Source organism: Lepus europaeus, chromosome 9 (assembly GCF_033115175.1).
Source record: "Lepus europaeus isolate LE1 chromosome 9, mLepTim1.pri, whole genome shotgun sequence".
Classification (NCBI taxonomy): Eukaryota; Metazoa; Chordata; class Mammalia; order Lagomorpha; family Leporidae; genus Lepus; species Lepus europaeus.
The window spans coordinates 121567697-121595405 of record NC_084835.1 but is presented as its reverse complement, the minus strand read 5'-3'; the positions used below and the strand labels follow the sequence as shown (position 1 = coordinate 121595405).

At 52.6% G+C, this 27709-nt stretch overlaps 1 protein-coding gene across 1 annotated transcript; it reads right to left on the bottom strand.

Annotated features, from left to right (window-relative positions):
* Positions 1-901: 901 nt before the first annotated feature.
* Positions 902-27709, bottom strand: CNDP1 (carnosine dipeptidase 1). The gene is made up of 11 exons (XM_062200316.1): positions 27611-27709; positions 25779-25928; positions 24290-24452; positions 23275-23363; positions 18919-19119; positions 16571-16655; positions 8321-8481; positions 7204-7368; positions 5915-6056; positions 2109-2256; positions 902-1030 (listed from the first exon to the last, which is right to left on the bottom strand). Exons 1-11 carry the CDS (start codon positions 27692-27694, stop codon positions 964-966), a joined length of 1455 nt encoding a protein of 484 aa, XP_062056300.1. The 5' UTR covers positions 27695-27709; the 3' UTR covers positions 902-963.

Genomic DNA, 27709 nt, shown 5'->3' with positions numbered 1-27709 from the left:
ATTAGCTGATGGCTTTAAATTTAGACTGTGTTACTGGTGTCAAGGTTGATTCGTTCTCTATCTAAAACACACGCTATTAAAAGCTTTGAGCAATTTAGATGTAGTCAGTGAGTAAAGTTCCAATGGGGTGAGAGAAACTCTATCAAGATTGATTCTGCTACAGTGGATTTACGAGTGCACAGATGCCAGAGAGAGAGTCTTTACCATGGGATGGGAAGAACGAACAGCAGGCAGAGAGGCTAACAAAGTGACATCGATCACAGGAAATGTAAAGGATCTTGGAATTTATTTTAAAAATACTCATCCTTGCACAAGGAATCCCAAATGGCTTAAGGACATGAATATGGATCATTTGAGCTTCAGAACTCTTCAAGAAGCAGAAAAAAAAATAAATGATGGAGAGGCAAGAGGTGAATCTAGTACCATGCTTTAGTAACTCTAAAAAAGGAGTCCAGAGGGAAATCCCCAGAGCTGGTGGTGGAGCCCAGCACTGCTATTAATAAGATGAAAGGAGAGTGTAGCACAGCCTTGGGGCACAAGTGCTGAGTGGGATGGAGTGGTGACTAGCCAGGAGGCCTCAGGCCCCGGGGGCAGACCGCGTCATTGTGCCAATCAAATTGCAGAGACAGAGTCCAACCACTGAGGAACTGTCCTAGTCTGGCTTGAAGAGCACAATGAATCCTGTCCTGCCACTGTGCGGGACTTGGGGAATCATCTGGTTAAAGGCAGCTGTGACTTTGTGAGGGTGTGCAATGGGGGACAGATGTCACACCTTGTCCAATGTCTGAATCTTTAATATTCTTTATCATTGGTTCAAATGGCCCCAGACATTTCATATGGCAGGAAAAACAAACATAGTTTACTGGACCCAAATCCTCTGGATATTTAGATTCTGTCCCTGTCCATGGGTGTGGAGAAGGGACCTGTCCGTGGGTCAGATCCAACTGGAAGGCTCTATCACTATCAGTGCAGCTTAGCCAGCTCCAGGAAAAAGGCAGCAAACAGCTTGGATCCCTCTATGTAATTCCACCTACAAAAGGGAAAACAAAGAGACCTCTGTTACAACCGCCATCCGATGAAGGCGGGAAAGAACTGACAGAAAGATTTCATAGCATAAATTCCATGTGTAGTATTTACTTTTTTTTTTTTTTTGACAGGCAGAGTTAGACAGTGAGAGAGAGAGAGAGAGAGAGAGAGAGAGAGAAAGGTCTTCCTTTTCCGTTGGTTCACCCCCCCAATGGCCGCTACGGCCGGCGCATTGCGGCTGTTGCGCTGTGCCAATCCAATGCCAGGAGCCAGGTGCTTCCTCCTGGTCTCCCATGCAGGTGCAGGGCCCAAGCACTTGGGCCATCCTCCACTGCCTTCCCGGGCCACAGCAGAGATCTAGACCGGAAGAGAAGCAACCAGGACAGAATCCGGTGCCCCGACCGGGACTAGAACCCAGGGTGCCGGCGCCGCAGGTGGATTAGCCTAGTGAGCCGCGGTGCCGGCCTCCATGTGTAGTATTGACATGCTCCTGAGATCTCCCAATGAAAGCCACTTGGCAGCTGCACGTGCAAGTGGCGGATTACTAGAAGTGGGGATGAGTCCAGGACTCAAATCTAAGTCCATTTTCCTGACCCTTGACACGACCCACATCACGGCCAAATGTGTCTTTGTTTCTCACTAGACTGGGAGGCTTGGGAGATTTGTATGATCTGCCAACAGTATGCCTACCAAATATTCCTAAAACTCCTTGTTAGAGACCAAACACTGAGCACTCCAAATCCCATCTGTTGATGTTGTAACCTCTGACATGACTGCAGGAGATGCGAGAGGTCAGATGAGGCCAGAGGAGCAGGCCCTAGTCTGATGGGCTAGAGGAAGAGACCCCGACCACACACCCTCTCCCTCTCTCCACCTCTCCCTGTTTCCTCACCCAGTGGAGAGAGGGCAGCCATCGCACAGTTGGGCAGAGAGCCCTCCCCAGGGGCTGAACCAGCCAGCACAATGATCTTAGACTTCTCAGCCTCCAGACGGTGAGAAACAGTGTCTGAGTCCCCCGGTGGGCGGTACGAAGACCCTCAGCTTGTGCCGTGAGGGAGCAGCCTGCACAGGAAGCAGCTCACCTGTTGATCTTCTCATTCTGGGAGTGCTCTCCGTCATCAACAGCTCCGAGCGGAAGCATCATCACACTCTTCTGAAGAGTATCCTGGAATATTTTGGCAATTGGAATGCTCGATCCATCACGGATCATATCTGGCTCTCTTCCAAACACTGAAAGGTGAGAAGACATGTCAACAGAATAATGACAAGACTGCCTCCAGTAACCAACCCCCTCAACTATGGTATTTGCTTTTTCTATTTTCTCTTCCTTCTTCTTTTACTGTTAAATTTGGTGCTTAGGGTACGTTTGTTCATTGATGTCATTCAACTTACATCCTAAAATAGACAATAAGTCAAGAAGAAAACTCTGGATGCCTTTTTTTTTTTTTTTTTTTTTTTTGACAGGCAGAGTGGATAGTGAGAGAGAGAGATAGAGAGAAAGGTCTTCCTTTGCCATTGGTTCACCCTCCAATGGCTGCTGCAGCTGGCGCGCTGCGGCCGGCACACCGTGCTGATCTGAAGCCAGGAGCCAGGTGCTTCTCCTGGTCTCCCATGCGGGTGCAGGGCCCAAGGACTTGGGCCATCCTCCACTGCACTCCCAGGCCACAGCAGAGAGCTGAACAGGAAGAGGAGTGACCAGGACAGAATCCGGTGCCCCGACCGGGACTAGAACCCGGGGTGCCGGCGCTGCAGGCAGAGGATTAGCCTATTGAGCCATGGCGCCAGCCTGGATGCCTTCTTTATAATTATCAACTTTTTTTTTAATTAAACTTTTATTTAATGAATCTAAATTTCCAAAGTACAGCTTATGAGTTACAATGGCTTCCCCCTCCCAAAACTTCCCTCCCACCCACAACCCTCCCCTTTCCCGCTCCCTCTCCCCTTCCAATCACATCATGATTCATTTTCAATTCTCTTTATATACAAAAGATCAGTTTAGTATATATTAGGTAACGATTTCAACAGTTTGCCCCCATATAGCAAAACAAAGTGAAAAAGAAAAAAAAAAATACTGTGGGCGTACTAGTTATAGCATTAAATAAGAGTGTACCGCACATTAAAGGCAGAGATCCTACATAACATTTTTTTAAAAAATTAATTAATTTTCTATGCCATTTCCAATTTAACACCAGGTTTTTTTTTTCATTTCCAATTATCTTTATATACAGAAGATCGATTCAGTATATAATTAGTAAAGATCTCATCAGTTTGTACCCACGCAGAAACACACTATTTTAAAAGAAAAATTCTGTTTTAAACTAATTTTCGAAAAGTTTAAAATTTCAAAAAACTGAAAAATAGTACTGAGTTCCAATGTACCCCTTACTCTAATGTCCTTAATGCTAACATCTCATGTCACCATTGTACAATGATCAAGAGTTGGAAATTGGGGCCTGCACTGTGGCATGGCAGGTTAAACTGCCAGCATCCCATATCAGAATACCAGTTTCAGTCCCATCTGCTCTGCCTCCAATCCAGCTCCCTACTGAAGCGTCTGGGAAAGCAGTGGAAGATGGCCCAAGTGCTTGGGTCCATGCCACCCACGTGGCAGATCTGGATGGAGTTCTGGGCTCCTGGCTTCAGTCTGGCCCAGCCGCAGCCACTGTGGCCATTTGGGGAGTGACCCAGCAGATGAAAGATCTCTGTCAGTCTATGGTTCAAATAAATAACTCTTTAAAAAATCAGAAATTGGGGCTGGCATTGTGGTATAGAGAGTTAAGCTGCCATTTAAAATACTGGCATCCCATAACGGCACGGGTTTGAAGCCTGATGGCTCCACTTCTGACCCAATTCCCTGATAATGGCCTGGAAAAAGCAGCAGAAATGGCCCAAATGTTTGGGTTCCTGCACCCATGTCGGGGAACCAGATGAAGCTCCTGGTTCCTGGCTGCAGCCTGGCCCAACCCTGGCCTTTGTGGCCATCTGAGGAATAAACCAACAAATGGAAGATCTCTTTCTCTCCCACTCTCTCTTTAGCTCTTTCAAATAAATAAATCTTTAAAAATCAAAAATTAACAATGCTACAATATTATTAACTACAGTCAAAACTTTATTTGAATTTTACCAACATTTCCCTTTTTTCTATTCCAGGAACTGATCCAGAATCCCAAATTGCATTTTATCATTGCTGTTCTTTAGTCTTTTCTTATCTCAATATTTCATTGTCTTTTGTGACCTTGCACTTTCTGATGAGTTCTGATCAGTTGTTTTGTTAAAATAAATAAATAAATAAACAAACTCAACTTGGTTTTTCCAATGTCTTCTCATGATTGGAAAAGTCATGAGTTGGTGACAAGACATAAATGATGTGTCTATTTTGTAGTTTCTTCATGAATTAACTATTACAGAAGTGAGACTTTGCTGGGTTATTTGGTAATAGAAATACAAATAAAAAGCTATATACAATATCACCCAAAAATTGCAATGTTTCTCCCAACTTTCAAGGTTTCCCAGGAAAAATAGGTTACTTCAAAGTATTCAGGGAAAATGGAATTAAAGGATAAATTTATCTTGTCACAAAAAACTTTTGAATCTTTCTTCAAAACCACCCACAGCTTCCTCATCAAAGCTCACTGCCCATGAACTTCTTGAAGACCCTCGTAGTTCCGACAGCCATCCTGAGTTCTTGAAGGACATGAGGGAAAACGTCCCAGCTTAGTGGACAGCTGCCCAGGAGGGAATGGAAATGAAAAATAAAACAGAGAAGCAAAGCAGACTGCGTTGCCTCTTCCTTAATCATAAGCAAGATGTGTGAGTGGAGAAAGCCGCTGGCCCTCGTCAGCAGAACTGGCCTAGCACCCAGGAGACCCCAACGCATCCCATGCAATTCAGACCTCGAGGTGCTGGCCAGCCTCAGCTGGCCTCCCGTTTGCATTCCTAAGCCATCTTCCTCTTTTTCTCACCTCGCTAAGACTGGGAGCACTTGGAGTGATGACACAGAGAAGCACAGCTCTAAGTCTCAGATTGATTCTCTGGCTGTTCATGTCTGTGCCCCGGCATGGAAAACCCACAAAGACAGTGCTTTAAGGAGGCTGGATGCTGACCCGTGCTCTGCCCTCACTGGCAGCTGGCCTTGGCCCCCTCTGGAATATAACACTGAGGTCAGTGTCGTCCCATCTAGCTTTCGGAAACACCCCGAAACTGCCTCTGTGCTTCTGGGAGCCCCCATTTGCTATTGTTGGCAGGTGGTCCCTTGCTTAAGGCCAGAGCTGGAAACGCCCAAGCACACGCACCCAGTCCTGTCCATCAGGTGATTCCGCCGATTCTGCCCAACACTCGCAAGCACACAGAATTCAAACAGGCATCCCCATGGAAATCCCAGATCAAGCAACGCCGCCTTCTGGCATCACGAAAGCTCACTGGTGTTAGACTCGGGACTGGAATGGAGCTTCTCACGTGATTCGTAAATTTACAGCAGGAGGACTTTCTGTGGAAATTCCCAGTGGCCTGACTTAGCTGTGTCTCCCTAGGACCATGCGGTATTAGCATCAGCCGGACAGCCTGGCTGTGGGCTTGCAAGAGAACAAAGTACACATTAGCGACTCCAACCCATGGGAAGATGGAGCCTTGGCCAAGAAGTCTCAGGGGTGGGGCTGGGGCACAGCAAGGGGGTTAAGCCACCACTTGCAATGCTGGCATCTTATATCAGAGTGCCAGTTCTAGTCCCTGTTCCTCCACCACTTCTCAATCTTTTTATTAAGGACTTATTTATTTATTTTTAAAAGATTTACAGAGAGAGAGAGAGAGATAGAGAGAGAGAGAGAGAGAGAGAGCGCTTCCATCTGGTACCATTATAAACCAGAAAAATCAGTGTATCTGAAGGCCCCACCTGTTCTGATTGCTCTCTTTGCTGCAAGATACTGGTTATCGTCTGTATTTGCCAGCCACGGCTGTAGTCCTACCACCATGGAAACAGTCATGTGGTTGGAACTGTTTCTTTTGGAGAACACGTCTTCGAGATGCCGCTTCACCTGAAACGTTTTAAATAGTAAGAGGGAGCTGCCGTCACCGTCTCACGCAGTGAATATCTTCCTTCACAAAGGACCTGGCTGGAATCCCGACCTGACCTGACGGGGGCTGCATTGTGATTGACCTTGGCTTGACTTGACTTGTCAATCAGCTTGATGGACCTGACATGCTGAGGAGGACCAGAGCCAGGCTCCACCGGGCAGGAAAAACACCTGCTCTTGCTGCCTCCTTGGACCACCCTCCAAGGCCCAGCCCTGCGCCCACCCCATGCTTAGCACAGAGTGTTTGAGTCATGTCTGCTGAAAATCCCAAAAGGTCAACAAGCACAGCTTTACTCCACTGGGACAGCCCTTTTTTTTTACTTTTCTGTGCCACAATGAGTCTCTGGGGGAACACTAGGCACTTGGGAAATTTCCAAAACAGGGGAGCAGTTCCAAGCTGAACGGAGGCAGACGCGTTTCGGGACCCTTCTCTCTACTTTGCTCCCTCCCAACGGCTGCTGTGGACTCCTGGGAGAACGCGTCCTCTCGAGTATTTCTTCGGCTCGGTCCTTGAGCACGTTTTTACCTGAACGCTGCCCTTGTGGAATTGATGAGCTGTGGGAAGGGGCAACGCCTCCCAGGGAGAGGCGGGTGGGGAGGAGGGAGACAGACACGGTGCTCCCAGGACTGCCAAAGGACACTGCAGGCTGGGACGAGACATTTCTGTACCTCAGTCACTCAGCAGTTTCCTTCCTATTAAACTAATTCAAGGTAGAGATGCCAGGGTGGTAATTTGGACACATGACATTTTCCGGAGAACATTTTCATTCAAAGCATTGACTGCAGACATCATGAAAACGGTCAGGCCCTGAGACCCCCTGCCTCCACACACGTGCGGGCACTCGCCCCCTCCCTCTGGCTTTCAGAGCCACCATCTAATTTTTAAAAATTTTCCATCATCCAACACCAAATGGTTATGGATCCAACTACGTAATCGCACATAACTGAGGGAAGACATCATTACTGCACAAAAATGATGCTGGTTTCCCAACATCTGTCCCGGTTCTTTTCTTACTGGAAAAGTGAGAGCTAATGACCAAATTGCTCATGAAACAGACAGAGACTCGGAATGGTGCCGCCAGGCAGAACACCCACAGACGTTTGTTACCTGTTTTTCCACCACGGACACGTTCATGTGAGGAACCAAGCGGATTGAAAATTTTCCTACAACTCGGCCAGGAATGACTGTTTTAGCTCCAGGCTCGTCAAATGCACCTTCGATCCCGTGAATAGAAAGACTTGGGTACCTCCACAGGTGCATCAGGATTTCCTCCTGGTTGGAAATTACCCAAAGAATGTTTAATTAAAACTCATTTAGATGGCGTTGGTCCTATCACCAGCTCCTGCACTTCAGGACAAATAGCGTGAAAAGCTAATGATCACCTTCCTTAGACATGGCTGCACTGGTGACACCAGACAAGATACGCCTGCACTGGTGACCCAGGGACGTCTGTTCCGATGACAGAGTGGGCTGTTCCCACAGGCTCCCTGGCTGCTCGCCCCCCTGCCTTTGTGTGCCAGAACCTCCCCGCTGGCCGGTTCCCCACTTTGCGGGAGTGCTGTGCCGTGTGGTTAAGGGTGGCAGAGGGGCCCTTTCAGAAATGCTCCCCAGTCATCAAGGCAGAAGATGTCAGAGAGCTCGGCAGACAGCTGTCCAGCTTGCGTTCTTATCGTGGCCGTCAGTGAGCCAGGCTGAGGGCAGGGACAGATGTCATCACACTCCACTCTGTCGCCTCCCCTCAGGGTGGCAGCTCCTCCAGAATCCACCACTGCCAAACACCAGACCAGGGAAGCGTTTACAAAGGAGGAGGTGAGAAAGAGAAAAGAGGAAGACTCTGAACTCGCCAGTAGCAAATCCTGTTGGCTCTTGGTTTCCTTAGACACCGAGCCCCACCGATTCTTGTATTTGCCTGGGAAAATGAACAGTTAGCGGTCATGGAGCCGGGACTAACCTCCAGTGCTTCTCAGACTGTAAACTCTGCACCTGACGGCAGGCATGGGTGTTCAGTTAAGGGACTATGGCGGGAAGGCTGGCCAGGGAGTGAGTGAGCGCTCTCGGTTTGGGCTGAAGCCAGTGCCCAGTGAACCGCACAGGAGAGTGGCCGTGAACATCAGAACCCGCCTAGGAACGTCTGCTTCAGGCTCCAGACAGTACACTGGACAGTGGGCAAATGCGGTTCTTTACCATCACTCTTTTCAGATTTTCCATCCGTTTGTGGCCATACCTTGGTCTCAAACAGGAACTTCTCCACCTGGCTGCTGTTGCGGTATTCTTCGAGATCCAGATCGACGGCCTTGTACATGTCCTTCTCATCGTCTGTAAGCGGAGCCACGGAGTCGTAGATTCCAGGGATGAGGATGTGACCGGAGGAGTCTGCCAGGCTCCCTGCGACACACACAAACAGGCCATGTGGACACGTCAGTGGCTGAAGCAGGACCCGGAGCTGGACCGAGGCTCCCCTGGGGTGTGGCAGGCCTCCTGACCATCCCTGTTCCCCACGGCAGCCATAGGGAGCACCTCAGTGTGACAGTCAGAGGAGGGTGCTGGTCACCAGGCAGGCTGAGCCACAAGCAGACCCACTGTGTGGCTCACCAGGCCAACGGTAGGACAGAAAACACGGGAGTCTGCAGCCCGCAGGAATTCCTCGTGGGACTCACCTACGCTCAACTTATCAGCTTTGTTCACTTTTTTTGTTTAATTTTATCCTGAGCTCCCAGGTAATACGTGTTCATTATTAAAACATTTAAAAATGTATGTACATACACATTATATATGAAGGCCTACACATATTACTGTAGTAGTCAGCTTACAACTACCACAACAGAAGACCTGGGGCAAGCCACTTACAAAGGAAGGTTTATCTTGGCTCAGCGTTCTGAAGGATCAAGTCCAGGTGCAGGTGGCCCCCCATCAGCTTGGCCTTTGTGAGGGTGACAGATGCCGCGGCTGACAGCAGGGACCGTGGCTGGGCCGGCAGAGGCTACTGCAATCAGCCTGCCTAGAAGCTCCCTCCGGAGGGCCCCCTCCAGCAAAGGGAAACCTCCCAGCAGGCCCACTCCTCAATGCTGGCATTGGCTTAAGTTTCCACCGACTTGGTACTGCTGACTTATGACTTTGGAGTGTAAGGTCCTGCTCGGGTCCGGGGGTCAAGTCATATTGAAACCATGGCACATACATACCCGAGACACTGGACATTTCCAGCATGCCTTCTTGATCTCTCTCGGGACACACACGTACACAAACCATAATCGTTAACGTACAGGCAAATACTCATTTTGCATCAGAGGCTCACGCCCTTGAGGCCTAGGCTGTGAGGGATATATCATGACCGCTAAATAGTTCATAAGCACACACACTGCCCTGCCTTATGAGAGACCACAGCGGCCAACGGGGATGGACAAGGTCATCGGTGGGCATCTGGAAAGGAGGCAGGTGTCCAGATTCAGTGAGCACTGCTCACGCCCTGGAGAAAATACTTCTCAAAAATGTATATATACATATGTATATATGTATATATATGTCTGTATGTATACAGCTGAGTAGTAATGGATACAAATGACACAAAAATGCCTGCAGGAAAGAGAACTTAATCCTCAACACAGCTGGGACTTTTTACTCAAGTAAAGATACTTCATAACTAGATGATCTATACTCTCAGTATGATTATACTTTGACAACATCAGTGGCAGAAAATTATTGTGTCACACTACACTTTCACCCCATGTCAACAAGTGCAAAGCATGGGTGAAGACTCCAAACCATTGATGCAGTCAACACGAGGTTACTGGACCCCACCACGTTCTAGACAGCAGGTCAGTGCTGGTGTGTGAAGACAGCCAAGACAAAAGGCAACAAGTGCACTGCCACGTGAGCAGATCAGCAGGTGGCCTGGCTCTGTGCTACGCAGTTACAGCCGGGAAACACCCTACCCAAATCCACGGGATGGAGCAGTGTGCTGTGTGACAGCTCCCCACGCGTGGAGAGTGAGCTCAGGAGGCACAGCATGAGGCTGGAGGGAGAAAAGGTGGCAGACCTGGGGGAGGCCATCACCCCCCCCAACCATCTGTTCCACTGCTACGGTCCTGGTCCCCACATACCCCACCAGACTTCCACCCCTTGTGTTGCTGCATTGCAGGCACCGGGTTGCAGGTCATTTTGCACAAATCCCAAGGGACAGCCCTCCCCTCATTTAGCCCAGTGAACTACATCGTGCTTCAAATAAATGGTACAAACCCATTAGATTCAAGTTGAAAAATGGGAGCAAGCATTAAGCCTGGGAGGTAAGAAGCCCACAAGAACCCCTGGGTTTGATGCTGGCCTCCAGTTCCTGACTCAGACTTCCAGCTGATGCACACCCTGGGAGGCAGTGGAGGAGGTTCAAGTACCAGGGCCCCTGCTACTTGCATGGCAAACCTGAACCGAGTTCCTGACTCCTGGCTCTGGCCTCACCCAGCCCCAGCCACGGCAGGCATCTGGGGAGTGAACCAGTGAGTAGAGGCTCTCTCTCTGCCTGTCTGTTGATCTGTCTCTACCACTGTTTTTCTCTTTGTTGTGTCTCAAGTAAACAACAAATAAAACCAACATCAAAACAGCTGGTGCTGAAGTACTAGGACTGGCTGTCGTTGAATTTGTCTGCCTCCCTCATCCTCACCAAAATCGAAAGCATAAAACACCATCAATAATACAAACACCAAGTCCACCCTGGAGCATAGAGCCGTAAACTTCTTCCAGCAACCTTCTGTGTAAGGACAGAGCTGCAACAATGCCCATGGAACAGACCCTGCTCACAGTCCAGCTGCAGACTCGGCATGAAGGTACGGGGCAGGTCAACAGGAGAAAAGCAGAGTTACAGAGAGAGAGGGAGAGGGAGAGGGAGACAAAGAGCGGGAGGGGGAGGGGGAGGGAGGAGGGGGAGGAAGGAGAGAGGGGGAAGGGGAAGGAGGAGGGGGAGAGGGGGAGAGAGGGAGAGGGGGGAGGGGAGAGAGAAGGGGGAGGGAGAAAGGGAGAGAGGGAGAGGGGGGAGGGGGGAGGGCAGAGAGAAGGGGAGAGAGGGAGAGAGGGGGGAGGGGGAGGGAGAAGGGGGAGAGGGGGAGAGAGGGAGAGGGGGAGGGGAGAGAGAAGGGGAGGGGAGAGAGAAGGGGGAGGGGGAGGGAGAAGGGGGAGAGGGGGAGAGGGGGAGGGGGAGAGGGGGAGAGAGAGAGAGAATCTTCCATCTGCTGGTTCACTTCCAAAATGGCCTCAATGGCAGGGGCAGGGCCAAGCCAAAGCCAGGGACTTGGAGCTTCTTCCAAGTCTCCCATGTGGGTTCAGGAACCCAAACACTTGGGTCATCTTCTGCTGCCTTTCCAGGCTCGTTAGCTGTGAGCTGGATTGGACACGAAGCAGCTGGGACTTAAGCCCAGCACTCAGACATGGGATGAGGGCCTCCAAGCTGCAGCTTCCTACTGTGCCCCATTCTGGCCCCCAGTGGCCAGTCTCGACGGTCAGAAACTTCAGAGAGCTTGGAAAGGCATTTGGTGTTTTGGACAAGGAGGTAGGAATACTACGGGCAGCACAGTCAGAGTGCCCCAGCGGCCACGAAGCTCACGTCTGTATCATAAGCCTGCACAGGTGGCACTTTTTCCCTGTCATTTTAGCCACCGCAGCCAGACCGGTGGGGGTCATCCACACATCCTGAGCAAATTCTCCCAGACCCGAGCAGAACTGGTCTTCCCAGGTCTCACTGCCGCACCAGTAACCCCTGGGGCTCAGTGCTCAGCAGCCATCATTTCCCATTTCTCGGGGTGCAGGCAGTCCTCCCAGCGCTGGTCTGGGGAAGTGCCAGCAGACCCGTGCCCTGCCAAAGAGAAAGAATCTCCTCATTTTCCTTTCCATTTGCATGCAGAGGCAGCCGATGGAGAGAGCTGTGCGGCGCTGTCAGTCACAGCCCTGCCCGAAACGCCGTGTCTGGGGGGGAACAGGGAGCAGATGCCTCAATGTCAGTGCAGAGCAGGGAGAATTCTGCTGTGTACAAGGAACCGGGATGCTTGAGGGTTCCCCCCCGCACACTGCGCCCCACTGCTACTCTCCAGGCCCAGTCACGATCCTCCGAACGCGCTATCATATCTGCAGCCTCCTCTGCTGGCCCAGGAGGCGGCAGAGGGTGCCGCCTTGGAAAACCGGCCACAGGGGACCGAATCCTCCCTCCCCAGCCCAGGGGTCGCTGTGGGATGTCAGCACTTTTCAATAACGTCGGACACTTGGTGCCTCTAAAACGTTTCATGAGATGCAGCGAGCAGGAGTGCATCGGCTAAAGGGGAAGCCACAGAACATCTTCGTGTAAACACGAGTACCTCCACTGCCCCCGTCCCCACCACGACACACATGCTCCCGCCTCCCGCCTTCCTGGCCCGCTATGTGTTAAGCCTCTCTGTGGACGGGAAACCTACTCGAGTTCCCGTTGTACTCGCCTCGTGGAGACTAGGGTAGGTCCTACACAGCTGACAGCCAATGAGCCTTTGCTGCTGTGACTGTCACCGGGGACTCATAGCTGTGAGGACCTTGAAAGATGGGGGTTAGGAGACCTGTGTAGGGCGGGATGTCTTCTGGATTTCTGGCTTCCTGACTCCTCCAGCTAGCAGGGGAGGACATGCGCAGCCCACTACCCCTGGACTCTGATCTGCAGTGCCGCTGAGGGAGGGCCTGGGAGTCAACGAGCTACCGCGGGGTCCCCCACCACAGCCTGGCATGACACCAAGCAAACCCCTGGCCATCAGCCCGTCAAAGCTAGCACTCTGGACAGGCACTGTGGCGTAGTGGGTAAAGCCACCACCTGCAGTGCTGGCATCCCATATGGGTGCTAGTTTGAGTCCTGGCTGCTCCACTTTGGATCCAGCTTTCTGCTATGGCCTGGGAAAGCAGTAGAAGATGACCCAAGTCCTTGAGCCCCTGCACCCACATGGGAGACCCGGAGGAAGCTCCTGGCTTTGGATTGGCCCAGCTCCAGCCATTGCAGCCATTTCAGGAGTGAACCAGAGGATGGAAGACCTCTCTCTCTCTCTGCCTTTGCCTTTCTGTAACTCTGTCTTGCAAATAAATAAATAAATAAACCCTTAAAAGAAAAAAAAAAAAAGCTAGCACTCAACCCTATGTCCTCAGTTTTTGTACAAGGTGTAAGAAAACAGCATAGAGGGCACAATCCAGAATTCACTCTGCCATGGACTGAATGTTTGACTTGAACCAAAAACTAACAAAAGTAAAGGTATGAGGTAGTCATGCCTTCACGATCCTGATCCGACTCTCCCTTAAGCAGGATGGTGCGCACCTGGGTGCGAAATCCGGGCGTGGTAAGCTGTGCCCTCTACGAGGATGCCAAGTGGCCACCACGTGGGGGCGTAAGAACGGATTATGAAGGTTGACAATGCGGCTCTCAAGAGAGAGAAGAAAATCAGTGCGGAAAACACAGAAAATTAACCTTTCCTCATCCCAAACTAATAGGCTGCCCACGCCAGGTTCCTGTGAAAACCGTTCCAACCTGTGAAAGGGAAAGAGCTCGTCCTCTGACAGTGTTAAGCATGGAAGTATTGTCCATGAATTATATTTTAGGGCAACGAGAAGGTGGAAGATGAACAAGTAGATCCTGGATGCACAGGTAGACAGACCCATGGATCGATGGTGGGGTTACAGTAGATTCCATTACTGAACTTGGGGCTGGGAAGAAAGGATGAAGCTCTACAGCTGAAGATGTTGATAACGACTTTGAAGAGACCAGCAGCTGGGTCCCACAGGCTGACAGGACCAGCCAGGACTTCCAAGGCCAGAGGGGTGCATCTTATAATTCACCCAGGAGGGCACACGAAGATTTGCATAAAGAAGCTCTATGTGTCAGAAGGGGCGGATCAAAGGATTGTGAGGTCTGGAGCCTACATACTATCTGAACGCCTTTTGTTAAAAGAGCATCAGTTGAGGCCAGCACTATGGCACAGTAGGTTAAGCCTGTGTCTGCACTGACATCCCATATGGGCGCCAGTTCAAGTCCCAGCTGCTCCACTTTCTTTCTTTCTTTTTTTTTTTTTTTTTTTTTTGACAGGCAGAGTGGACAGTGAGAGAGAGAGACAGAGAGAAAGGTCTTCCTTTTGCCGTTGGTTCACCCTCCAATGGCCGCTGTGGTTGGTGCGCTGCGGCCGGCGCACCGCGCTGATCGGATGGCAGGAGCCAGGTGCTTCTCCTGGTCTCCCATGGGGTGCAGGGCCCAAGCACTTGGGCCATCCTCCACTGCACTCCCTGACCACAACAGAGAGTTGGCCTGGAAGAGGGGCATCCGGGACAGGACCGGCACCCCGACCGGGACTAGAACCCGGTGTGCCGGCGCCGCTAGGTGGAGGATTAGCCTATTGAGCCACAGCGCCGGCCCCAGCTGCTCCACTTTCAATCCAGCTCCCAAGTGCTTGGTCCCCTGCACCTCTGTGGGAGACCTGGAAGAAGCTTCTGCCTTCAGATCAGTCCAGCTCCGACCGTTGTGGCCATTTGGGGAGTGAACCAGTGGATGGAAGACCTCTCTGTTTCTCAAATAAATAAATACGTCTTTTTTTAAAAAAAGAGTATCAATTATGAATATAAAAGCATGTGCACCTGCGAGAACCCTGGACACAGCTCCTGCCAGGAGACCCCTGAAGATCATGTTTTTGTTTTCTTCCCAGGGAATCCACCCTGGGCAGCCCTGAATAGGAGAAGAGCTACCAGGAAGAGCAAGCCTGGGCATCTTGGCTTTCCAGGAAAAATGTGGACCTTCCCATCGCACACTCCCAGCAGCCCACAGGAGGTGAGGGCAGTGCTTTGGTGCTGGGCAAACCTGGAGAACTCTTGGGTATCTCCGTGCCACACAGAACCACAGCGATCTCGACAAATGTAGCCAAGTGGCACTGACGTATCTGACAGCCGCGCTGGAGTCCTTGGCAAGGCAACAGCTCCTCTCTCAGGCTGTGAAGACCCTTTTCCACTGGCCATCAGTGAACACCCTGTGGTCCACTGGCCATGGATGAACACCCTGAGTGCACTGACCACTGATGGACATTCTGTGCTCCCCTGACCACTATAGACACCCTATGGTCCACTGACCATGGATGGACACCCTGTGCTCCACTAGACACAGATAGACACCCTGAGTCCACTGACCACTAGTGGACACCCTATACTCCCCTGACCACAATGGGCAACCTGTGCTCCCCCGACCACTATGGATACCCTATGGTCCACTGACCATGGATGGATACCCTGTGCTCTACTAGCCACAGATGGACACCCTATGGCCCATTGGCCATGGGTAGACACCCTGAGTCCACTGACCACAGATGGACACCCTGTGCTCCACTGACCACAGATGGACACCCTGAGTCCACTGACCACTGATGGACACCCTGTGCTCCACTGACCACAGATGGACACCCTGAGTCCACTGACCACTGATGGACGCCCTGTGCTGCAGCCACCATGGTGAGTCACCCACATGTTCTTCTCACTGGATCCAAAACCACACTCACCAAGTAGACATGCAGTTGTCCTCTGTTTACCAAGGAGGAAACCCCGGACCAGAGAGCATAATTAACTCAATGAGCACCGTGCAGGTGGCCTATGGCAGAGCCAAGACAGACCTACTGCCTCTCTCCCAGAGCCACAGACCCTGGCAGCTTCAGGCCCAGCTGCCATGGGGCTCCATCTACAAAGAGCTATGAGAGGCTCTTGGCCTGGACGTCACTTATGCCTTTCCCATTGGTCATCATTGTTAATTTATCTTCATTCAGAACTGTCATGCCGGGTCTCTGCATCTGAGCTTGTGGTTCAGTGGCTTGGAGTACCATGCCTGCCCGCCCACCCCATTCTAGAAGGTGCAGTGAGAGAGTCAGGGACGGCCTCTCAGACCTCGGCACACTTTGGCCTCTTTTCCTTGAGGAGGGCCGGGTGTGCCACAAGATGCAATACAGGGAAGGGAGCATGGTTCTAAGCAGAGTCTCTGTCCACAGAGAGAATTAACGTGGACTTAACTCTGAGCCTAGGGGACGGGACATTTAACCCGTTTTTCCTGTGCTTCCCTCTGCTTCTGAGCCATTTCAGATACCAAAGGAAGAGAGAGACACGGGAGTGAGATGGAACCGTACTATGGGGGTGGGCACCTGCTGGTGGTTAACATGCCCTTGTCCCGGCTCAGAGTGCCTGGGTTCAATCCCTGGCCCCGGCCCCTGACTCCAGCCTCCTGCTAATGCAGACCCTAGGAGGCCGTGGTGACGGCTCAAGGAATGAGGTTCCTGCCACCCCAGTGGGAGACCTGGACCGAGCTCTGGGCTGCGGGCTCAGAGCAGTGGGCATTTGGGGAGAGAACTGGTGGGTGGGAGTTCTCGCTCAGTCACTTTCTACCTCTCAGAAAAGAAAAACAAATAAAAGAACTGTGTTTCACTAGATGCCTTGATGCTTCAAAAAGTGAAATGAACTAAAGTATTACCAAGAAGAGCAACCAGGTCAGCCAAGGGCTCGTGGAGGATACCGCCAAAGGTTCCCGAGTGAAAATCCTGGGTTCTGCACTTCACCTGGAAAACGGGTGAAGAGAGGAGAGGAGAGGACTTACTGGGTTCCTCCAGCAACAGCTTCTCGTGCAGCGGGCGCCCTCAGGACCCAGGCGGTGACTGCAGACCTGGCCTTGGCTCCTGCTCCTTGTCACCCCACCTCTGCACGTCCCACTGTCTCCTGGATCTCCCTTTGCCCCTCCACAAACACAGTTCTAGCCCAGACTGCCAGCCCACCTTGGTCAAACTGTTGGTGCTGTACTGTTCCACCCCACACTGCGAAGAGCCCTCCTCCCTGGTCCTTCCTCTGTGTCTTCCTGCCATCCACACAGTCCCCTGATGTTGCTCCTCCGGTGACTCCTTTCCTTCTCTCCCCTCCACAGCTCAAGTCCCTCTCTACTCAGATCTTCAGGAACTCAAGTGGCATCGTTTCCTAGCTCCGTGCCCTTAAATGTTCATCTCTGTGGGGCTGACCTGTTACCTAAACACCGGCCCTAAGCTTTCTGGTGGCTTACGGGCCATTCTGGGGGTGGGGGGGGGTGGGGGGTGCTTCCGGTCTCTGGAATTCAGAAGCTCCTGCTACAATGACTGCCCACCCGCTTGACTTCAGTTCACACCATACCCGGTTAGCAATTCCACACGGGCTGTGTGTGTGGTTTTGATTTCTGTCTTCAGTGCTCGTCCGTCTGACATTTCTGCCCAGCCCGCCTTGGCTTGCTCCCATCTGACTTTATACCGCCAGCTGACAAGTCCATGTAATCACGTTAGCCCAGGCCGTTATCCTATTAGGCAATAATACTAGCTCAAGCACTCTGAGGGTTTACACGTCTCACCTCTGAAGTCTTAACTGAAATCCCCCTTCTGATTGTCTCTCTTCTCTCGTGCCCCTTCCGTACCACCTGTTCCTGGTCCTCATCAAAGCATCTAGTTTCTCAACCCTTCCACCATTCTCCAACCTACTGTCCTCCCCGACACGACCAAAAAGCCGCCACTCATCACTTTGCTCTCTCACGGCCGGCTCGTCCTTCCTTTCTCCATCACACCCTCCACAGTTAACCTCAACCCCGGGTCGGCCCCACTCACGTGGGCCACTTCTGTCCCTGACTGCTGAGCACAGCTGCAGAAAGTGACCCATCTGCTCGGCGGGGCCTCACCGCCGCTTGACGCCTCTTCTGGCACCAGCCGGTGCCCTGCGCGTTGCCACAGCGGCCACTTCAAGCCATTGCTTCCCTGCCGGGGAACCTCCTCCCTGCACAACAGTAACACACAGAGGCCAGGACAGCAAAACAGCAGCGCTGCACCTGACCCCATAGAAGAGGCCGACGCCTTCCCTTGGCTCAGGGTCACGTCCGCTCCCAGCCCCTAGGCGCCTTCGCTCTCCAGCATACCCTTGACTCTCAGGTCTGCCCCACCTCAGTCCACTGCAGCGCTGCAGACTCTCTCCAGCCGCTATTCTACCACGTGCCTGCTTCTCACGGCCAGGTGCCTTGACAGAGGGTTCTACAGGATGCCCTGTTTCCTCTCTCCCCTCTTACTTGCTCATCTTCTCCCTATGGCTCTCTGGCTCATAGCCATACAACTCCTGGAGCTCAGAGCCTGTCTAACTGGATCCAGTAGCCCCAGGCATAACAATGTGTGGTTTCTTCCTGGCCATAGCATTCTCACAATTCCCTGGGGATTGGATGGGGCCTGTAGACACTGTGATGTGAGAAAATAAACCAAAGTGGGTAAATAATTAGCTATTTACCCACAGGGAACTTTCTGATCTTAAACTCTGAGTACTATGCCAAGTCACCTGTGTGTGTGGGGGAGGGGGACAGAAAGCAAAGGAAAGTGACTGTGCACCCGTCACAGCCGCCTGCAGGGGGCTTCAGGGTGCCCACTCAAAGGCCAGCTCAGGGTCTGCACCAGGCTGTCCCTCGCAGGAGCCTGGGCGACGACAGTGGCCTTCTCTTTGCCCTTGATGTTGGCAGTTGTGTCTCCTGTCCTGAGAGCAGCAGGACAGGAACTTCCCAGCACCTGCAGCCCCTGGCCAGGTGGTGGCCCCACCTCCCATGGGCTGCTCCTGCGGCCTCCAAGTTCCACAGCCCTGGTTCCAAGTCAAAGCGCCTCTGGCGCGCTCCTGAGAGGGGTGCACACAGGCACACAGCCCCAAGTGCTGGAGGCCTCATGAACCTGGGCTGCCCCGAGAACTGAGACCCCCCGGGCTGCAGTCCCAGGTACAGGCTGGGGCTCAGAAGAGCTTCCTCTCATCCTGTTCCCAGCCCCCAGAGCCGTCTCCGGATACCTCCACCAGGAAGTAGCTGTTTCCTCGTGTGCCGTAGGTGAGTGCAGGCTTCCTCCGGCTGAGCCACAGGTTATCAGAAATCACGGTATAGTCCACGCCCGCGAAGAAGCGCTCCTTCTCTCTGCGAACGAGCTCCTCCAGGCCCACGGAGCCCGCCTCCTCCATGCCTTCAAGGACGAATTTGACATTCACGGGCAGGTCCTGCAGCAAGAGGAGACATGCGGCACCCCTGCCCACTGGGCTCTGGGGAGTCAGGGCCGTGTGTCCGGCCAAGCACCGAAATCCCCAGGTACATTCAGCACTTGCATTTTCTACCTTGCCAGCAGCTCTACTCTAAGATTATAAAGGGGGAATGCCCACTGTGTATTCGCCATCACAGCCCAGCAACTCAACGCCACGAGGAAGAATTCGAGGAAGGAATTCCTCAGGAAAAACCGACATCTGCACCAAGGTGCTGTCTTTGCTGCTGCAGAAGGAGCATTTTCTTCCTTCTCTCCAAAAGGCATTTTTTTAAGAAAGGTTACTCGGTTACAAATCCCCTTTCTGTTCTCGTAATCCTGAGCATGATAAATGAGGACTTTTTCCTTTGAAAGACTGCTAAGCCTCCGGATCATTTTTATTTCAAGTATCTGTTATTTTTCAGCGATGATTTCAATCTGCCTTTTAACTTATTCAAAGGCTTTGATCTTGCCGTAAAATGGAGCTCGAGTTTTTCTCTAGTTAATATTAGGGCATGGCACAGCTCCTTTAAAATTTTTACAATGTGTTTTGTCTGCCATTTGGTTTTGATCTTTTTGTGCCTTTATAATTCCTAACTTCATATCTTTGAGAGCCACATTCAGAAGAGAGGTCAGAGTGTTTTCCTGAGCATAGGAGTAGGAGAAATCACCGTGGAAGTAATTATATGCAGATAAACGACACAGTACAAACATGCTAATCAGCTCTAAGAGTGGGATTGACTCAGTGCGGATTAATAAATGCAAGCTGGGTAGAGGATTATGTGCTGGAAAACGAGTGACCTTCCATGCTGCAGCTGGAGGAGGGCATTCTGGGGAAATGATTTGTTCAAACAGACTGCTGGCGTTTCTGTGCATCTTAGAAAGCTGAGCTAAATTTCTGAGATCTTGATCATTGCAAGTTCTTCGTTAACATGTAACTTCCAACAACTGCTGAGAAGCCGTTGGGATTTTTTTTTTTTTTTTGCATTGCATTTCTAAGCGTTTTCTGCCAAATCATATTTAATAAAGCACAAAGTTGGGGTGGGCTTTTGGCCTAGTAGAGGGAATGCCTACATTACTAGCTGAAGTGCCCAAGCTCCAGTCCTCACTCCACTGCGGATCTTTCTTTCCACAGCCTCCCTCTAATGCAGACATTGGGAGACAGCAGGTGCTGGCTCAAGCTGCTGGGTCCCTGCCACCCACATGGGACACCTGGATTGAGTTCTTGTCTTTGACCTGGCCTAGCCCTACCTGTTGAGGCCCTTTAGAGAGTGAACCAGCAGATGGAAGCTCTCTCAACCTATCTTATTCTGTGTCCCCTGGCCTCTCAAATAAAAATGAGTAAATCAATAAAATTCACAAATCGAGCCACTGGCTGCCCCACATTGAAGGAGGACTGGGCCAGCACCCTGGCCTGTGTAGAGTCCACGCTGCTCCTCCACACCCAGGGTGTGCCCTTGTCACCATCGGCAGCTACCCCTCTGTGACATGCGGGCATTAACACTCATCCTGCCTCCTGGGAGAACAACACAGTGAAGTGACATGGTTCCAGTTCTCTGTGGACAAGGCCAGGAGAGAGGGAGCGAGCGAGCAGGAGTGAGGAAGACCCTGACCCTCAGGAGGGGCCTGGTGCCACCGAGGGCCTCGCGGATCTTTCTTCACTTGAACTACTCAACAAGTCTATGAGGCAGAAATGGTCACTGTCAGCTCAGGTCAGAAAATGAGACGCGGCGGGACTGAAATTTGAAAAGCAAGGCAGATTTTAGAATTTATTTAGGCTCTTTTTTATAAGTATTACTTACCCCAAAGGAATGGGGGGGAGAGAGAGGGAGAGAGGAGAGAGGAAGAGAGAGAGGAGAGAGAGAGGAGAAGCGTGGAAGGTGTGTGTGTGTGTGTGTGTTGGGGGGGAATCCCAGGCCATAGCAAATGCTCAGAGCTTGTTTAGCTAAGTGAGCATTGTGGATAAGAAGACAGCTCTGCAGTGGTCAGCAGGACCCAACCAGAGACGCACTCTGACTTATCCAGCTTGTCTTTCTCCGCGAGATAAGGGAGTTGACTCAGGAGTAGTTAACTCCCTCCTCATCTGCTTGTGTCTCGGTGGAAAATAAACCCCCGAGAGGCCGCCCCCTGGCATCGGATGAAACTGTCTCCAGGGAAGGACACTGCCAACGTCCAGGGCCGTACCCATGGAGGGACCTGGGAGGGGCACCCCCGAAGACGGACCCTGGAAGCCTTGGGCAGGCCTGGGGCTGCCCCACGGGGTGTTGTGTCTACCCATGGAGGTGGCACCCAGAGACTGACTCCTACTCTCGTCTCTCCCCAGCTGAAACTCGGTCCCAAAGCTGTTTTGTCTCAGAAAGGCTTTTCTGTTCCCCAAGCCTCTGCCCAGGTCAGCAGGAGGCAGGATGGGCAGGGGGCTTGCTGGGTGATGCGGCCCCACTTTCCTTTTCGCCCATGAGCCCAACAAATGGGACCTGTTTACTTCTAAAATACCCAGTGTTCAAAAGCACTTGACTGAATTAAAGTCTTGCTAATGAGAAGAGGTAGAAATGCTGGACAGGACTTTTTCTTTAAGGCCATATATCTTTAAGGTTAGTTTCACAAACTCCTCGGTGCACCCTAGGTGCTAGTACTTTGTAGGGTCAAATCAGGAAACAGCTCTAATTCCTGTGTGTTGCCACCACTCAGAGCTGATGCCATAGGGCCACACTGAACAGTGTTCATATCAGCTGCTTGTGCATATTTCAGCAAAATCTCAATCCTGGGATTTAAAAATTGCTGCCGGTAGACTTCCTGTTCTAAAAGGAGGAACCTCCCCCAGTGTGCACTCAGAGGAAGGGGAAGGTGCTAAGAAGCCCAGAGTGAGTGAGGGGGCAGGGTGAGCGTCGCTGAGGCCAGGGCTGCTGGTGCCTGCCCGTCAGTCCCGGGGCCTCTCGCGGGGTCTGGCACACCGTAAGTGCTCTGTGTTTCCTCCTCTGTCCAGGCCGCAGCTAGAGGGGAGCTTCCTGGGGAGCCCCTGGGAGTGGGGTGGTGGCGACTGCCCTCCCTCCCTCATGCCCTTCCCAGCCACTCACAGGTGTCCCTGACCTTGGAGCCAGTCCTCCTCAGCAGCAGGTTCCAGTGCCCAGAGAGGGGAATGAGAAGGGCTGGGCTCCAAGGCCAACTCCTCCCTCGAGCTCCCGTGGGAGCAAGAAGGGCCATGTCTGGGCAACACGGGTTGCCAGCCTCCCACATGGCACCCACATCCAGGCAGCCATTTTCACAGTGCAGAGTCTGAGCCCCGTGGCCACACAGCCAGATATGGCCATCAGGGGTTGAAGCACACTGGCTGGTAGAAGACTGGTTAGAGAACCTAGCCTCAGGCAGTTAAAGATGCAGACCTGGGCCCAGGAAGGTCCTCTGTTGCATAACAGAGGAGGCAACCCGCCCAGCACACCGGGTGAAAGCCCCCAGGCACCCAAGGGAAGAGCCCCCAGGGATTAGCATGTCCTGTAGGGGCCGGCTTTATGGCGAAGGGGGTTAAGCCTCTGACTGCGATGACAATATCCCATCTTGGAGCCCCTCCCACCCACTTGGGTGGGGCTCCTGCCCCTGAGTTTTGACCTGGCCCAGTTCTGGCCATCGCAGCCATCTGGGTAGTGAATCAGTGCATAGAAGATTTCTATCTCACCCCGCCCCCCAACTTCTCTAACTCTGCTTCTCAAATAAATACATTTTTTTAAAAATAAAAAAAAAGGGATGTGTTGCAGCAATGATCTGTACCTCAGTACCTTGCCAAGTAGCCAACTCAGGTTTAGGAGTTTGTGTGTCTCTGCTAGTGATAAGAAAAAAGGGAAGATAACAAGGACAAAGATTTTTTTTTTTTTTAAATGACAAGTCAGAGCAAACAGTAGCTCAGCCACAAGGTGGTCAAGTTTGGGTTGGGTTTTGTGTTTTAACATGGTTAGCAGCGCAGGCTGGAACCCATCCTCAGAGCATGATTGCTGTCACTAGCAGGCTGCCCTGGGCAAGCTCTCGTCTGCAGGTGGATGTCACAGGCGCACACTCCTCCAAGGACCACAGAAAGCTATCACAAGCCTGCTGTCATCCTCTCGTCACCATCACGTCACCCCGCCCTCCATCCCAAACAGCCACCTACTTGCTCCACTGCGTGGAAGGTGCTCACAGCATTGATCCAAGCTAAGACAGGGCCTTTGTTGTCTGTGGCTCCCCGGCCATAGAGTTTTCCTGTAAATGCAGAGGAAGAATTTTCAGGAAGTGTGGCTGCCTCTGCCGTGCTGAGTGAGCCAGGAACAAGCACTGTTTTATGGGTCGTGGTGTAACAGTGTGTTCTGATGTTCCAGACACAATGTGGCTCTGAAATCGCCAGGTGGGATTTCTTCGCACGACTGGGATGGTCACGAGTAGGTCAGATAAAATAAGCTAACTTGAAACGCACAGATCCCCCTTGGCCTCATGGTCAACAGCTATTTTATCCAAGTTCACCGAAGAGACCCGAGGATGTGCTGTGGAATATCAGCGGCTGTGAGAGTCTACAATCAGCAGACAAATGGGAAAAGATATGTGGGTACATCTATTAACCTTCCTTACTTCTCTTTATAAAATACGAATTCTATCTAAGACAAGAATACAGGGCAGGTGTCTGGCCTAGTGGTTAAGATACCAGTTGGGAGAGCCACAATCCACACCAGAGGGCCTGGATTCAAGCGCTACAGGTGATGGCTCAAGTATTAGGGGGTCCCTGCCTCCCACTTAGGAGGCCTGGATGGAGTTCCCAGCTCCCGGCTCCAGCCTGGTCCAGCCCTGACCATTGCAGATGGCTGAGGAGCGAGCCATCGGATGGAGGATCTGTGTCTGTCTCTCTGCCTTTCAAATAAATAACTATTTTAAAATATGCTTGTTCTCCAGTTTTTAAAAAAGAAGACAAACGTGTGACATAGAAGACCAATTTCCTGAGAACCTGAGACCCGCCCCCCCCCCCCCCCATCCAGGGGCACAAAGTTCATCATTTGCCCCGGAAATGAAAGAGCTGCATGGCAGCCCCGGGGAACAGCCTTTCTGCGGCTTGCTAACGACAGGGTGGAACAGGCTGAGGTCAGGGTCCCGGCCGAGTCTTCATCCAGCAGCAAGCCCTGGGCTCGAGGGTCACTGACCGTCCACCTCCGTCAGCGTGTACGGGTCTGCCAGCCACCCGTCGCCCTGCTTCGCAGGCTGCACGTCCAGGTGGCCGTAGAAGCACACAGTGGGTTTCCTCGGGTCGTTGCCCAGCTCAGCCAGTAGGATGGGCGGTAGAGGAAGGCTCTGTCCGCCAGGCAGCTGCAGAGGGAAACGGTCGTGCTGTTTGAACGTGTCTATCCCGCGTGCAGAAAACTCAGGCCTGGCACGGGGAGGCTGGTCCCTATCTCTGCAGAGCTCATCCCGTGTTTCTTCATCTCTAAAACACTGATTAAAACATAAAACAAGGGCCGGCACTGTGGCTCACTGGGTTAATCCTCCACCTGTGGCGCCAGCATCCCATATGGGCGCCATATGATCCTGGTTCTAGTCCCGGTTGTTCCTCTTCCCGTCCAGCTCTCTGCTGTGGCCTGGGAAGGCAGTGGAGGATGGCCCAAGTGCTTGGCCCTGTACCCGCATGGGAGACCAGGAGGAAGCACCTGGCTCCTGGCTTCAGATCAGCGCAGTGCGCTGGCCGTAGTGGCCATTTGGGGGGTGAACCAACGGAAGGAAGACCTTTCTGTCTTTCTCTCTCACTGTCTAACTCTGCCTGTCAAATAAATAAGTAAATAAATAAAAACATAAAACATAACTGGCAGTGCAGCCCTTCCGTGAGCTCGCCCTGACAAAGGGTACTTGGACATGCTGTTCGATAAGAACTCAGACCTCAGCTGGATTAAACTGGGGGACAGACACTTCTGGGGCTGGCCGATGCCACAGCAGGCAGCAGGTGGTGAGATGGCAGGGTTCTGACGAGAGCATGCAGTGCGCGGGCTGACACTGTAGCACAGCAGGTTAAGCCACTGCCTTCAATGCACCATCCCATAGGAGCACCAGTTTGAATCCTGGCTGCTGCACTTCCAATCCAGCTCCCTGCTAATGGCCTGGAAAAGCAGGCCCTGATGGCCCAAGGACCCATGTGGGAGACCCAGATGGAGTTCCAGGCTCCTGGGCCACCACCTGGTTGATGCAGCCATGGAGGAATGAACCCCATGGTACATGGACAATCTCTCTCTCTCTCTCTCTCTCTCTGCATTGCAAATAAAATAAATCGATTTTTTAAAATAAAATAATGCAGAGCTGTACATGGAGCCTTTGAGAAAGAAGCAGAGACATTCATGGGAAAGGAGAATTTGGGAGAAATCTGAGCATTGCCTGCAAAAAAGCAAATAGTACAAGGGGGTTGGGGGAGTGGGGAGGGGTGCTTTCCAAAATCGGCTGTTCTTCCTGGCCTCCTCCACTGGCTCCCAACCTTGGGAGTCCTGACAGGCCCACAAGGGTGCAGGTTCCATCGCTACTGGGAATCAGGACTGGGAGGGGGGTATTGGTTGCCGGTCAGGGAAAGCCCCCTCTTGTCACCACCCCGGGAAGATGTGGCTGATGCCCACAAAAGTGGCCGTTTTGGGGCAGGAGGGAGACCGACAACACCTGCTGAGAACCCAGGTCCATGGAGTCCACGCTGGCTCCCAGGCGTTGGAGCTTATCCGCAGCCATGGCCATCATCCGCAGCAGCTCTTGCCTGAGACGAGGCACGGGTTGGACAGAATCGCTCTCCACGGCCACCCACTCCCTGAGTGTCTGTGAAGAGAGGCAATGCAGGATTAGCCCGAGGGGGCCCAGGACCCTCGGCGGAGCTATGTGAGCGCAGATGGGGTCCTGCGGGAGTAACTGGCTGTGCACTGGGGTCTGGTCGCGAACCAGAGGCCAGGGCCATGGGATGGAGCAGGTGAGGGGAAATACCTGGACAGTGACCCAGGGGGTCCAGCAGGCTTGCAAACCCGGCAAGTTCCTCTCTGCAGTTTCTAGTTCCTAGGAGCCAAGAGCTGGTCAGCTCCCCACCCCATCAGGGCAGCGGCCTTCCCCGGGGACACCTGACTTCCCTCCAGTGCCCCTGGATGCCTCTGGGCCACCCTGGGTCACAGCAGTTATCCCCGCAGCGGCCTCTGCTGGCTCCTCCTGGCCGTGCTCTGCATTTACAATTCGCGGCCGCCCCCTCGCTGCACCTGTTGGTCTGCGAGGCGTCCCTTCTGTGCAGAGGACTGAGCTGCCCACCTGCAGGGGCATGGCGACTACCCGTGCACAGTCACAGCCCGGGGCTGGAACCGGCACAGTTGTCACTTTCCTGAAGAGACGCCCACATTTTGGACGGCTCCTCTCGAACTCCACTTCCTAGCTTCTTTTCTGGGGCTCTCTCTATCCTGGATACCGTACTTTCATTTGTATTATACTTTAGAGAATTTTGCATGTCACAATTCTTAAACTAGAATTTGTAGAGCCCATATGACTGGGTTCTCCCTGAATTGAACGGATTTGGGTACAGAGGAAGAGGCAGGAAGAGGCCCAAACCAGCACCCAACCCCACCCCCAGCCTTTCCTGGAAATCCCACCCCAGGGGGCCCCCGTGTCACGTGTCATGTCAGCTTTCCAGCAGGAGGGGGCACTGCACACAGCTTAAACTTTGGAGTCTGGCCTGGACGCTCATCTTTGCGCCTATCTAATTGTTTGCACAAGGATAGCCCTGCAAGTGGCGCGTTGATTCCATAAACATATACCTAGTGCTGACCACGCGCCAGATGGTGTTGGGGCCCAGGGCCCAAAGTCCGGTGAGGCCCCAGGGAGCTCAAAGGCTGCTGAGCAAAATCAACAGCGTGGAGTGGGGAGGGGTGTGGCCCTAGAAGGGTCGAAGGCAGAGCAGGGAGCTGCCCAGCGGGATTGGGGCTGCAGCCAGCCCTCGCTCTCCCCTCTCTCCTGCCGGCCTCCAGCTCCCCTTCCTCCCACACTCTGGGAGCAGAGGACCGTGAGGGTGGCGATAAAGGTCGTGTTCCACCCAGGCTGCCGTGCACACAACGCCGGCTTCTCAGAGTCTCCGGCCCCTCAGCTCTGCCTGGACCTCACTTGAGCAACTCCAGCCGGGCCGTGCACCATGGGCGTGGGGACCACTGGGAAGGAGTCAGAAGCAGAAGGAGCGGGGAGCGTCCAAAAGAACAGCCGGGGGCCAGGACTGGGGCGTTAAGCACAGCTTGATCAGAGCTGCCGTCCCAGGTGGACGCTGCGGGATCCCATGAGCTGGGGACGCTCTGTGAGGGCCCCGTGTAGAGGCAGGGCTGGGGCAGCGATCTCACACAGGCCTAATGAGTACTGATCTTTAATTCCCTACGGAATCAAATTTGTAAGGGGATTAAATTGTCAGGCAAAGAAGTCCACCTCCCCCAGCAAGCAGGCATCTCACCTAGCTTCCGGGGCAGCGCAGCAGCTCCTACCTGGACAAACTCATCCTGGTGGAGGTCGATGTACCGGCCGATCTTCTCCAGGGGGCCAGGGGGCGGCGCGGGCGAGGAGAGCATGCCCCCGGCCAGCAG